This window comes from Rattus rattus, chromosome 4, assembly GCF_011064425.1.
Source record: "Rattus rattus isolate New Zealand chromosome 4, Rrattus_CSIRO_v1, whole genome shotgun sequence".
Taxonomy (NCBI): Eukaryota; Metazoa; Chordata; class Mammalia; order Rodentia; family Muridae; genus Rattus; species Rattus rattus.
Window position 1 is genome coordinate 153,347,435 of NC_046157.1, and position 15,022 is coordinate 153,362,456.

A 15,022-nucleotide genomic window follows, 5' to 3' on the forward strand; every position below is an offset into this window, starting at 1 on the left:
AAGCACTGTTAAAACAACTTTAATGTCAAAAATGTTGGATTAAATAACTTCAACATATTAAACTAATACTATAACAAACTAGGTTTGCATACTATTTATTTCTGTGAATACAGCTTTTTCTTACATTTTTAAAAGTTTCAACTTTAGCTATGATTAAAGTAGAATTATTGAATCAAATGGAAATCTTTTATTTTTCAGTAATAAAACCTGTTCACCCACAAACTAAGTTCAAGCTACAATATACATATTCTTAAGTCATTGAAGCTCCTGGCACACAGAATGGGACCTGACAAAACAAGGGACAAAATACCTAATTCTTTGTTCTTGAGTTTCTATATCCAATATTTCCTACAGATGGACAAGAAGAATGATACTAGGCCACAATGAGATAATCTGCCAGAATATTCCACTCTCCAACACACAATTTTAAACATTAATAAAACGCTCACCTTTTAAATTGTAATGCCCACAGTTAAAATCCCAAAGAACCAATTTTAATCAAATGCCCAGATAAAACAGAAATCACCTCCTAAAACAAAATAAGTATATAATTCTAAAGCTTACCAAAACTGTAGCAAAGCTATATAATTAGTAACAAAGTAGAAGTAAAAAGTGGAGGACTTCCTTTAATACTCAAATTACAAGGCAATACTTAGTCCAAAAATAGACAAATCTCTTTATTTCGTTCACTGGAAAACAAACACGCAATTAAAATGGGGCATGAATTATGTGGAATACATATTAATTATGCCAAGAACATTAAAAAAGTACAACAAAGGCATAACTCTGGGCGTATTATCCTAGAAATCTGTGGTATTTTAATCATCACTAAGAGACCAAAATAACCAAAATAATCATTTTTCAGACAACTGTATGCAGGGTCTCTAACCAAGTCACTTACTTGGTCTCATCTACAGCCTGTTTCTTACATAAAGTATGATTGTGATTAATCATACCTGTGATTTCCTATCATGCCCAAGGTGCCTTACTAATAAGAGTCAAATATGATTTTTATTATTTTTGTGTTTAAAGGGGATTTTCTAGGATTTTGAAATAATAGTCACTAAATGCCTGCTAAATAACTCTAAGGCACATTGATCATTTCATTTAAGGACAACAGTGTAACAAATAATGGCACCTAACATTTCATGAGCTACAAAAAAACCCCATCTATTTCTACTTACAAATGTGAGTCTTGTAATTAAGTGTATGTGGTTAGGTAGAGTCCTTGTTACTTAACACATTTTTCAAAGGAATGCTATTAAACAGCCTACAGTTATATATCCTATTCATACAATAAGGGCAGTGTCAGCCCTTAAGACTACAGGTATTGCTATCCTTTCCTCTAAAACAGAAATAGTAACATTAGTTAATGCACAAGGCCAAACCTCCAATTACTTCTATCTTCAACATGAACTTGGTGAATGGATGTTGCCATTATTCACTTACTTCTTTAGATGTCTGTATCTCAAACCAAACATCTATCAAGGCTAAGAAAATGGAATTTACATTGGGTAGCTTTTTTAACTTCCCAAAAATCCATGAATGAGCTTTCTGAATGTCTGTCATAAAACTCATCAGTAGGTAGTAGGTTGGCCATATCATTCTAATTACTTTCCATTAACTGTTAAGAATAAAGGTAGGGGGGCTGGGGATTTAGCTCAGCGGTAGAGCGCTTACCTAGGAAGCGCAAGGCCCTGGGTTCGGTCCCCAGCTCCGAAAAAAAAAACCAAAAAAAAAAAAAAAAAGAATAAAGGTAGGAACTAGAAATCATCCCAATGACTTTAAAATGAAGTCATAATATCAAATAACAGCTACCATTCGAAAGAATAAACAAAACCTATCTTATACTGACAGACTTGTGACAGCTTCCATCAGGCAAAGAGAGGTGCTATAACAACGCTATAGTGGGATATAAAATGCATTAAATCGGGGTTGGGATTTAGCTCAGTGGTAGAGCGCTTGCCTAGGAAGCGCAAGGCCCTGGGTTCGGTCCCCAGCTCCGAAAAAAAGAACCAAAAAAAAAAAAAAAGCATTAAATCATTTTATAATCTCTAGAGTAGAGGAATAGGAAAAATTAGTTTTAGACTCAAAAGATACATAAAGTTTTGGGCTTGTACATTTTCGTAATTTCATACCTTAAGATACGCATGTTAGGGCAAAGAGAAAAGCATGGAAACTTGGTACTTTTTGAGAAAGAAATTATTTATTTTGTGTGCATGGGAAGGTCAGAGAACAACTTGCCAGAACCAGTTCTCCTTTCATCATGTGGATCTCAGAAACTGAACTCAGGCTGTCCAGCTTAGCAGTAAGTGCCTCTTCCAGAAAAGCTCTTGTCCAGTCTTCTAAGAATCATTAATTTAAATTTCCAGTTTTTGTATGCATACTTGTTTTGCCTGAATATATGTTTTTGCCTCACAGTGAATGCAGAAGCCAGAGAGTGTCAGAGGTTTTGGGACTGAAGTTGCAGTTGTGAGCCACCATATGGGTGCTGGAAATCAAATGAAGTCCCTTAGAAGAGCAATCAGTCTGTCCATATACTTGAAGTTCTAGCTAGAGCAGTATGACAAAATAATAAAGGAGATCAACAGGATACAAATTGGAAAGGAAGAAAAGCCAATGTACTGCTATCTGCAAATGTTGATAGTATACATACGTAAGTGACCCCCAAAATTCTACCACAGAACTCCTACAACTGATAAACACTTTCGGCAAAGTGGTTGAGTGCAAATTAAAAAAAAAAAATCAGTAGCCCTCTATACAAATGATAAATGGGCCAAGAAAGAAATCAGGGAAACAACACCCTTCACGACACAAATAATATAAAATGTCTCGGTGTAACTATAATCAAGCAAGTGAAAGAAAGACCTGTATGACAAGAATTTCGAGTCTCTGAAGAAAGAAGTTAAGAAAGATAATCAGAACTTGGAAAGATCTCCCATGCTCATGGAGATAGGTAGGATTAATATAGTAAAAATGGCCACAAAAAAGCAATCCACAGCTTCCATGCAATTCACATCAAAATTCCAACACAATTCTTTACAGACCCTGAAAGAACAATCCTCAACTTTACATGGAAAACAAAAACCTATGATAGCTAAAACAATCCTGTACAATAAAAGAACTTCTGGATGCATCACTGTCCCTGATTTCAGAATGTACTATAGAGCAATAATAATAAAAACTGCATGGTACTGGCATAAAAACAGGCTGATGATCAATGGAATCAAACAGAAGACCCAGAAATAAAGCTACACACCTATAGACACTTAATTTTTGACAAAGAAGTTAATACCATTCAACGAAAAAAAGAAAGTGCCTTTAACAAATGGTCTGGTCTAACTGGATGTCTACATGTAGAAGAATGCAAATTGATCCATTCTTATCAACTTGCACAAAGCTTAAATCCAAGTGGATCAAAGAGTTCCAGTTAGAACCAGATATACTAAATAGAAGAAAAAGTGGGGAACAGTCTTTAATGCACTGGTTTAGGAGATAACTTCCTGAACAGAACACCGATAGGTCAGGCACTAAGATTCACATATGGGACCTCATGAAACTGAAAAGCTTCTGAAAGGCTTTCTGTCCATCTATAGGACAAAATGGCAGCCTACAGAAAAGGAAAAGAAAGATCTTCACCAATCCCACATCTGATAGGACTAATATACAAAATATACTGTATATATGAAAACGGCAACAAGCCAAATAACCCAAGTTAAAAATGGGGTACAGAGCTAAAAAGAACTCAACAGAGAAATCTATAATGGCCAAGATGTATTTTAATATCCAAAGTTCTGCGTCATCAGGAAATAAATGCAAAGGAAGACGACTCTGACTCCATCTTACAGCTCTCTGAATGGGTAAGATCAAAAGATCAGGTGACAGTGCATGCTGGCAAGGATGTAGAGCAAGGGAAACACTCCTCCACTGTTGGTGGCAGTGCAGCGTGTACACTCACTCTGGAAATCAATTTGGCACTGTCTCAGAAAATTGGTCATAGTTTTACCCCAAGACCCAGCTATACCACTCCTGGGCACATTCTTGAAAGCTGCTCCACCATACCACAAGGACACTAGCTCAACTATGTCCACAGCAGCTTTATTTATTTGTAATAGCCAGAAACTGGGAACAACCGAGATGTCCTTCAACTAATAATAATCTGAGTAGGTGGAGGTCTAAGTCCAATCACATAATATAAACTGCCTTTCAGGAAATTTTGGTTATAAAAACATGATCCTTTCCACTTTCCTGATTCCTTTTAACAGACCAATGCAAACTACATATGAAGCAAGAGTCACAGAGGTGAGCAAAAGGTCTCACACATATCTACTACTATTCATCAAAAGGTCATTCATTCACATACTTATTAAAAGACCACAGTCAAAAACTCTTAATAGAAATAAATGGAAGAAAGGTGCCTGACTGTGATTGTAAACTACTGAACAAATTAGGCACAAGTGATGGGTACTACAGAAGAAATATCATACAGCATCATTTTTAAGCCTGGTTCTTCTGACAGCTACCCCCACCCCCATCTTTCAAAGCAGCAGCCATTCAACTTTCTATGTATCTCATATCCTACAGGTACTCTATATGCAATTCTCTAATAATCGTCTCCTTGGCCTAGCTCCAATCACTCCATTGAGGTTACTCTTCTGTGTTCTGGGTACTATCACCATGCATTATATCAAGGGAATTTACTTCCTAGCAGGTAGCCTTTGATTTCTATTATCACCATAAACAACTCTAATATCCAACAAAACAGGCTCAGTTTCTCCCAAAAGCTTTAAGTTAAAAGTATAAGACAGCACAAGAACTTAAGGTAAAGTTCAATGAAGCATAGAATGGGGTTAAGCACTTTATACTGTCAGCTCTATTTGCAGTCACCTTCTTTTAAAAATTTAAAAATAATGGCACCTTCCAGGAATACTTAAGACCCAAAGCTCTTATAGTACTTTTAAAAGTCCAATCCCCACGTGCCAACCTCATTGCTAAAGATGCCTCTGAAGATCTTCCCACTCCAGCCACCTACCCACTGAGCAAATGCACACCTGACTTCTTTCACAGGTATCATTTTCCTACTGGAAATGTTATTTGTCTGTCTTCATGATAAATTTTTATCTTTTAACGGCTGCCCCAAATGGACCTCCTTTTTGTATCTTGCCTTGAATTTCCCACACAAAACGATTTGTCCTCCAATTCTGATTACTTTCTTTAAAGCTTCTTGTTGGAAGGGACTCTTTTTAGGATGGATGAGAAGAAACTGGACAGTTAAACTAAAACTAATGAAATGAGGCAATGAATCTGCAGATATGATAGAAATCTTTCTCCTACTGTTCTGCCAATCACATCTTCTTAATAGTTGCTATCATTGTATGTCATATATATATGCAGTTTGACTATCTCTCTACACTGCTTTACATTTGCCTAAGAAGAGGAAGACTCAAAAAGTTAAGTATTCAACTAACTGGCCTACACTCAAAGCTTTAAAGTTATCAACTTCATTTCTACAACTAGTACCCTCACATAAACATTCCCTAAATCATCTATCTATAGATACAATATTTAATACATTAATTCTCCTCTCCTAAAATATGAGAGAGAAAAAAAAAATCAAGACTCTGAGAAACTGGTTTAGAGATACAATTTTCTACCAAGAGGGTAACCAAAAGAAAAAAAGAAGGAAGCAAGTTATTCCCCAAGACTTAGCATTTTCAAATCAATTCAAAAAAAAAAGAAAGTCATCTAAAATTTTAAACTCTGGTCCCTCCACTGTTCCAATTTCTCTTTCTGTAAACTAAAGTATTTAGAAGTAAGGTCAGAATTACAACCCATAGATCCAAGAATGTCAATCTAAAACCTGTAATGCACAAAAAGGCCATGATAATAATAAATTACATCAAAACTAGTTTCTTCTTGGACTTAATGAAAAAGGTTTTACTCTACACACATCTGTGGTTCAGATTATAAGTAATATGCATCAGAAACCGTGTGTTTCCAAGTCTTAAATTAATAACCTAAATGTGCCAAATGTGGTGGTGTGTGCCCATCATCCTAACTCAGGAAGTTTAAGATAGAGAGTCTGAGGTAAACCTGGATTATACAGGAAGATTCTATCTCAAAACAAAGAAACAGCCTGATATGATGACGCATGCCTTTAATCCCTGCAGTCAGGAGGCAGAGGCAAAGGCAGAAATGGAGCCAGAAGCAAGAGGGTATCTGTGAGTTTAAGGTTAGTCTGTTGTACATATTGAATTCTAAGTCAGCCAGGATATATATACTCAAACTGTCTCAATACATAAATGCATAAAAATTAAAAAAATTCTAAGTTACTGAAACAAGCCAAAGTAACAAACAAAAATTTGCCATAACTCCTTATTTAACTACATAGTTAAGATTAAGAAAGTATAAATCATTAGATTCTGGATTACATCTTCCTAGTCTTCACTTCGATTCTCAAGACCTCTTAATTCTCCAAGCAACAGCACAAGTAGAATTTTAATAACCAATATAACAGCATGCCACCGTTTTGTTTAACCACAGTTGGCTTTCTAACATACATATAATTAAAAATTCTGCCATAGCTTCAAGATCTGGCATGATGGTTTCTGACTCTCTTCAAGTTCATCTTGTCCTGTTCCCAGCACCTACCAACTCTTACACAAATCGTCAAGAGCAGATTTCCTGAGAGTAAAGACTTTAGGAATTGGTAAAGGATGTCCTGCTATTTAAAATCAAGTTTCATTGGAATCCCACCATAAGCATTCACTTACAAATGGCATACTGCTGCTCTCTGTGCCTCAAGAGAAAAGCTAAAAATGTGACAGAGACAGGTACAGAAAAGCAAAAGTACTCTCTGGCATGGACAGGCATTCTCTTTGCCTCGTGTTCTTCAACCATGTCTTGGACCTGCTCATCTCTAAATCCCACTCACCACTTCACCATCACTACATCACGACATCTTCAAATAGCCCTAATTAACCCATCCAGTTACTCTCAGAATCTTTCCTTTATCATGCTTATACTGTATTTTAAAATTAAGCACATTTATTCCATGGCTAAAGGTAAGACATGTTTTGTTGGTATATTCCTTACATCCAACTCAGAGCCTGACAACTAAAAAATACTCAGTATGCTAAATTCTGTAATGACAAAGCTAGGATACTTCTGAGGCACTCACAAACTAGTACTTTTGTAAAACTCCTTAAATACAGAAAACATCAGGACTATTTTTTAGCTATACTGTCATTTCTTAGGAAATAGGAAAGAACACAGCTGTGAGAAACTCATGTTTTCATGCTTACTAAAATACTATTTTTTTCTTATGACAAGGCACAAAGACCTAAGACCCCATGTTCTGCTTTGTGGTCTTAAGCATTTCACTAATTTCTTTGGGTCTCAGTTTCCCAACAGGAAATGTTCTAGAGATAGAATATACTACCAATATTGGACTAGATATAGCACTTGGATTATTTCCACCTTTTTTCAATTTTGTAAACATTTCTGAAATTAATAAACAGCTACTTTAATAATTAAAATATTTATATATAATTGTATATTATAATTACAATATATTTAATAATCAAATTAGTAAGTCTGTCTTCTCTACAACATCTCTTCACCTACCTGCATTGTCTGTATTGCTCTAACAAAAACATGTATCAATACTGATTATTTTCATCACAAAAGTCTAAGTACTAAAAACAACATAAAAACAGCCTAACTTCATGTAAAAATCCAATTTCTTTTCACGTCTGAAAAGATAGGTCTTGGTTAGACAATGGCACTAATGTTTATTTATCTAGCCATCCATTTACCTACCTGCCTGCCTGCCTACCTACCTACCTCTTTTCCTACCTACCTATTTATCTACCTTATTATGCTATGCAACAAGAAAATACAATGCAACACAATACAGGTAATATTGACTCCATGCAGAATATACTTGTATACATTATATCATACTTAGCATTGCCAAACATTTATTCACTGAAGCAGCTGATACTTACTACATCCAGAGACAAGCATTTTGAGCTACTGTATAATAACCTCTTCTATCCAATAACAACTCTCCCTTGGTAGTGGTCCATTCATATAATAACATTCTATCTGTAGCTACTACCTTTTCTCCCCTAAGAATAAAAATGAATAAAAATAGAAAAGACAAAACTAAAAGAAAGCAAAAATACTAACAGACGTTGAAACCTAATTTATCTGAAACACAGAACAGATGTGCAGAGTCAGTAAACTTCCTCATTTGAAAAGGCTTTTAAATTTGTGGGGAAATAAAACATTTCAGATGGTAGGGACATATTAGAGATTATGTATAAGAAAATCAGAGTTTAGTATATAGACATAATTTTTAACTTTAAAATCTAGAATAATCAACTTAAACACATGTCCTCAAGAACATACTGAGGGTAAAGCCTTTGTGTACATGATTCATAGTCTCTCTCTGCCATATGAAGATGAAGCAAGGAAGAATTTATGTGCAAACCAGACACACAGCCCTCCCTACGGTTATCTTGGTCTTGGGCTATATAGTATATAGTATCTAAAGCTGTGTGTGAATAGCTGTTGTTCAAGCCATATGGGCTATGATATTTGTCATGGCAACCCAAGCTGAGACAACAGTTATGGGACTGCATTAAGCCTAAAATCTCTTAACATTTCCCATGGCAGGATTATTCTTATGACTTTATTATGTACTTAAGCACATTTCAGATTCCAAAAATCATTCACTTAAACACTGACTTCAAACTCACTTTTTCCATGAGCCAGTTTTCATCAACACGAGTGTAGATTTTTTTCCTGAATCAGTGTCCAAGTTACAAAGCATTGCTTAAAATAATTAATACTACAAATTACATCTTCTAATCAACTCCTACTAAAACCCTTCATCAATTCTTTAGCATAATCTTCAAAATGATCATGTCAAGTATCTTCTCTTATTTTCAGAAGGCATTATTTAATGTTTATATATTCGACTAACCTGAAAGCCCTACCAACTAGGGCTGAACCTAACACATAGTAAATGCAAAAAAAAAAAAAAAAGAAAAGAAAAAAGTTATAATCAGTATTATCATTATTCCCTGACAAATAGGAACTTAATTTTCTTAATTTATTTCTCCATTATCCTTGATCCCACATCTAAGAACTCAAGTATTCTAATCCACCACCCTTTGGTGGCTTTAAGCAAAACATTCTACTCTTATCTTTCCTTTCTTTTAAAGTCTAACCTCTTAAGTTAGTCTTCCTTATTTCCAACAACTCCCTGTAAGTTTCCTCAACATTCATCCCTTGACTCTTGTCATTTCATCCTCTGAAACATAATGCTTACTCCTCAGTACATACTCCAAATACCAAATTTCTACATGTAGTTCTGAGTTTTCAAGCATATCCAACTAACACGTACTTGTATTTGAAGATCTTATGGCTCACATGTAAAATGACTTCTAAGGTATTTTTTAATGATAAAAAGTGTCAATATAATCTAAAGCAAAACTTACTCCCTTTCTTTACCTGCTGCAAATCACTTTATAATCTGCCGTCACAGTTCTACTAGATGTACCACAATTTTCGAAGCAAACTAATTTTGCCTGTCTTATTTCTATTCACTCTTTTCCAATCTTTCCTTTTACTCAGATTTTTAAAGGCTTTCTTCTGATTCTAATAAACACCATCTTGATTCTACATTTCATATCTTATCCTTGTATCAGTAATCTCTAAACTTTATATTGTCACTCATGTGTACCTCTTAAATTCACTTTTTAATTCAAATTCCTTAATGATGCATTTAAATTTATTAAAAGTTTCCTATGTTCTTTCCCATTAATAATTCAATAATCCTATAATTATTATACTCCTCAGTCAACATCCTCTTTTCTTCCTAAGAGTAACTAGTTGTTCTTTTGAAAACCATATACAGTCTACTATACTAGAGTGCCGCCCAGTGTTTGGATGCAACTATAAACACTTGGTTAAATTTTCTTTCTCATGAAATCTTCAAGAGTTCAGGTAATTTTTCCTTCACGTAATCCCTAAGCTATTATCACCTACATAATTCATTTGCCACTTAATAATGCACAGGGTTTTGCACTATTACTAAAAGGAATAATATACAATACCTCTGTGCACCTACTGTATTTTTTTAAATGAAAAGCAAGCTCAGGTATCTAGCAAAAACTTGATTGCACGATGAACATAATCCTCTTAAAAGTCATGAAATACTAACCTACCTAGCTCATATAATCTCTCCACTTCACTTCAAGAGAAAGACACTCTAGAAGACAGATAGGAACGGAGCTGCTTGCAACTCTACAGCAATGACTCATCAGAGCCATCAATGAACACTGAAACCACCACAGGGGAGTTTCTACAGGACAGGACATTCATACAGTATCAAAATATCACTGAACAGATTACTTAGGAATTACAAAGGGAAAAATGGTACCTTTACAGTGAAGAAATCTGGCGGACACCAAGTGATCAAAGTTAACATCACCAATAATGGGATAAACTGACAGCATGTGCCTCCTGATGTGATGCACTGAGGACACAACATCACTTACGTATTATTCCTGCCAAAAATGCACAACCTGAAACTAGTCATGAGGAAACAATCAGACAAGCCAAAATCTGAGGGACAAGCTATAAATCAACCGACCTACAACCTTCAAAAATGCCAATGTGCAGACAAACCAAGTTCTGAGGAACTTAGTATGTGATCCTGGATTGGATCATGGATCAGAAAAAAATTACTGTAGAGGACATCACTGCTACATAGGACAACCAGTAAAATCTAACATGGCACTGCACTAATGCTAAACTGTCTAGTTTTCTTCATACCTCTTTGGTTATGTACGACAACTTCCTTGTTCATAGGAAAAATGAAAACAAATAATTTAGGGTAAATGAAATGTAAACCTCATCAATAATTGTTCAATAACAATTACAATAAAATATTAGTAAGAGACTGATTTGCAAAAAATTTAGCAAAATATAAAAGTTAAAAATGAGTTCATTTTACTACTCATAAAACATTTCTACTCCCCCCAAAATATTCAAGAAATGAATATAATAAAAAGTATCAATGAATCTGTGATGTAACATTGTATTTGACAATCTTAAAGCAAGACACTGTAGTAAGTATATTTTGTAACTGAAATTAGATTTTTTTGCAGTCTGTTCAATGAAAATCTTTGTTAACCACTAATTTATCTTTAAAGATTTTATATTTACCACAAACGTTGGCTAAAATGAGTAGTCTATTTCAATTTAAACATTTGTAAATCACTTAAATGTTTTCTTCATTAATTTATGATTATATATTCAAAAGAGACCACAAACTTCATCTCCTCTCAACTATTGTAAATTGTCCTTTAGCCTATTGTAGGTTTTCAGTAAGGTTTTACAATACAGTGGCAGCTAAATATAGGCTTCCTGTAGCCTTGAAAAGAATTTCCTGGTCAAAATACAACAGTATAAGGATTTTCTACAGTCAAAATTGTATTAGCAACAGTCCTGTAAATTGGGTACCTTATTTATGAGATGTTCAGTAACAACTTCTCTTAGTCCAGTGTAGAGCTTTTCTCCATGTTTATGCAAAACCATTGTATATGCATTTCTATAGAGCTCCTCAAAACTAAGACCACTGTTATTCTTACGCTGGATTTCTTGAATTGCATTTTTCAGAAGGTCCCAAATGCTGTTTACATATTTTTCATCCATGGTCATCTGTAATATCCAAGAGAGAAAGGAGAAAAAAAGGTTAAAAATAATTCTGTATTTGTTCGTATGATACCTATTTTGACTATGACTACAAACCAATAATGATTTATAGGGACATTAACAACTGTTTTATCTTAGTAAAATAAGGGATACATCTGAAGTTGCTTGAGCTAACAGAAACATTCTTTTTCAATCCTTTATAACCCCCTCCATTTAAGTATACCAAAACGCTCTACTTTAAAATCACAATGGTTTATGTATACACAAGTCACTTAACCCTTTTCTTCAAGGTACTGAAAAATACATATGACCAGGAAACACTGTACAAACTGACCATATCCACCAACATTTTTGGTTATATGCCAATATAATCTGTTAATTCCTACACTCTAGTACACTACAAGAACCAGAAGTAAATAGCACAAAGAAACACAGGATATTAGGCCCCAGCCCATGCCTACACAATTTGCATTTTAACAGGAACTCTAGGCAAAATGTACGCAGAACGTGAAGTTACCTACTGAAGGATCACTTTGTTCACAATCACCTTTCTCATCATCACTGATTTTCCCTCCCTACTAAATCATTCCTATTTACATCTCAAATTATTAGGTTTACATCTTTAAAACATATTTTCACAATCCTTTTATTAACTTCTTTCCATTTTCAGCAAACAGCAAGGGATTGAAACAGTCCTTTACATTCATTCCAAGTTCCATTTTCCAATCTTTAATCCACCTCAATATAACATTCCTATCTTATTTCACTGGAACAACTTTAACATTCATAAATCTAATGGTCAAAGTTCTAGATGTCATTTTACTAGACCCATACAGCAGTATTTTGAAAGCGCTCTCCAATTCTATTACTTAAAACAAAAATCCAACTTGCCTTTCTTTCATGCACTATAGCACTTCATTTTTCTTCCCATTTCACTGGTTCCTACTTGGTTTGCCTCTGTTCTTACTACCATCTCCAAACTTAACCTCACATTCTAAAGAGAGAACTCATTTATTTCTCTAGCTTGAAGTCATCCCCAAATTTCCTATATCCTCCCTGGCCCTGTCTCTTGCACACTAACGATAGTTCCAGCTGCCTACTCTGTTTCTACCTGAATGCCTACTAAGCGTCTCAACCTTCTCAAGGTTAAGACAAGTTCTAATCTTTCCCTCACTTCTACTTGTCCTGCCATCGCTTCCCAACTGAATAAATGTTTACTTCTTCCTTCCAGGTGCTGAGGGCAAATATTCTATAATCATCTTTGGCTATTCCTTCACATTAATTCCAACCCAAAATAAAGTCCTGTTCTCTACCTTCAAAACACAAGCAGAACACAACCCCTTCACACTAGTTCCATTAATACACTCGTGGTAAAACCATCATCTCTCAGACAGTTCTAACAGTTACTCCACAATTCTTGGTCTGTCTCCAAAAAGTGATCTCCTGAAAACAAAAATCAAGTAATGTCATTTACCTGTTCATAAGTCTCAAATGGCTTTTCAATTCCCCCTGGAGTCAGTCAAATGCCTGCAAGGTTCTCCCACAGAGCCTTATCTGATTCACCTCTCAACTGTCTTTCCCACTTGTTCACTCTACTCTGTGCACACTTACTTCCCAACTATTCTTTGGAATATGGAATTAAACTCTTATTAGTTTTTGTGCTTCCCACCCTCTGGAATGTTTCACTCTCCAACATATCTGAATGTCTCAAACCCACCAGTGACAATGAACTATTAAGTGGCCATCCTATTTACAATAAATACATACTCCTACTATTGACCCTATCTACCCCTATTATTTTTCTTTTTCTGATGCTTCTTCAATAACTCAAATGTTAGTTAGATTCATTTTAAAATAGCCCCGAAGTAATACTTGGTACATAATAGGCATCTGTAGTTTCTGACTGAGTGGTCTTTCTGCTAATACCTTCTCTATTACAAAAATCTACTAAATTCAATTTTTACAACCTGGGAAACACTAGTCAGTCAATACCACTCTGTCCTAACTGGGTAAGAATTAGTCAGTGAATTTTTTCCAAGTTCTGTTTATGCATAAAAGTGTGAAAAAGGAAGTATAGAAAAGATTTCACTTACCCTAGCTATAAAATAACAGCTCAACTGAATCAAAAGGATCCTTAGTAGATTATTCAAGCTCAGTCAAACAGTTCTAACATTTTAGGGGAAGCTACATACAAAATGTGACGTTAATATAGTACTTCCTTCCATTCACCAAATTGATCTCATAATTGATGTGTAATAAAGACTTTAAGAAAATGATAGTTCAGATACTTCATTCACACACAGAGGTTTTACTCTATTGATGCCTATCAGCACTGTAACAAGGACATCTCATGACAGGAAATAAGGACACAAGCTGAACACAAACAACAATTTTAATGAAAGAAAGTTAACTCCAAAAATAACCTGTATCACAAAATGTCTGTAAGGGGATCTCTTCAGGCTCCTTACTATACAAATAAGCCAGACAAAATATAATCATCTCTATACAAATACATTGAAGAGACTTCTAATATCACCTAACTATTCTCACACAATTATGACAAACTATTTTTAAAATTTATATATTTAAGAGTTTTACAATTCAAGGACCAGAGGACAAACAGGTTACTGCCAAGAATTACTAAGGTAAAAACAATCAAGACAAAAATAAACACAAAGAAATTATATAGCTTTCCCCAAATCATCAAACACTACAAAATCCAAAGCACTGGACTCACCTCACATTTTACATGGTAGAGTAAATTAGATTGTAACTCATTATCTCAACAAACACAACATGCCACAATAGTAAACAACACAGGTTGTGTTGTTAAAGTGGCCTCCATGTATACTGAGGCTTACTCATTCTCAAGCCACAGGACCTTAGCTAAATCATTTAACTCCTTTAGATCTTGAGTTCCTCATTTTAAAAATAGGCTTAATAACATTATCTAGTTCAGAGACTATCATAAAAAGTAAATGAGAATGTCAGTAAATTCAGCATGATTCATTCTTGGGCAAAGTATAATACCTCACTCAGAACAACAGAGGAGACTTAGCTGACAAAATCTCTCTTCAATTTTCATGTGTTCATCAAACAAAATTTAGAAAGTAGTTTTCAAACTCTCTGAATATTACAGGCAAAATCGGAACCAAACTCCTTATCTATGTAAAATGCCTATCAGCGTTAAGCAGCTTTCTTTCAAAAGCATTATTCTCCATACTTCTTCAGTCAGTCTTATCAATCATCTTGGGAATTCTCATCCCCATTCCTCTCTTTGGCTCTTTTGATT

At 34.7% G+C, this 15,022-nt stretch overlaps 1 protein-coding gene across 3 annotated transcripts in view; it reads right to left on the reverse strand.

Moving 5' to 3' along the window:
• Positions 1–15,022, reverse strand: part of Cul3 (cullin 3) — a 74,337-nt gene that overhangs the window by 44,394 nt on the left and 14,921 nt on the right. Inside the window, exon 2 of one of the 3 annotated variants that reach the window (XM_032901449.1) lies at positions 11,539–11,736. In XM_032901449.1, coding sequence (XP_032757340.1) covers positions 11,539–11,736 — 198 coding nt within the window. Of the gene's footprint in view, positions 1–10,453; positions 10,813–11,538; positions 11,737–15,022 lie in introns of those variants that run through there. The other 2 variants (XM_032901450.1, XM_032901451.1) reach the window with 2 other exon arrangements.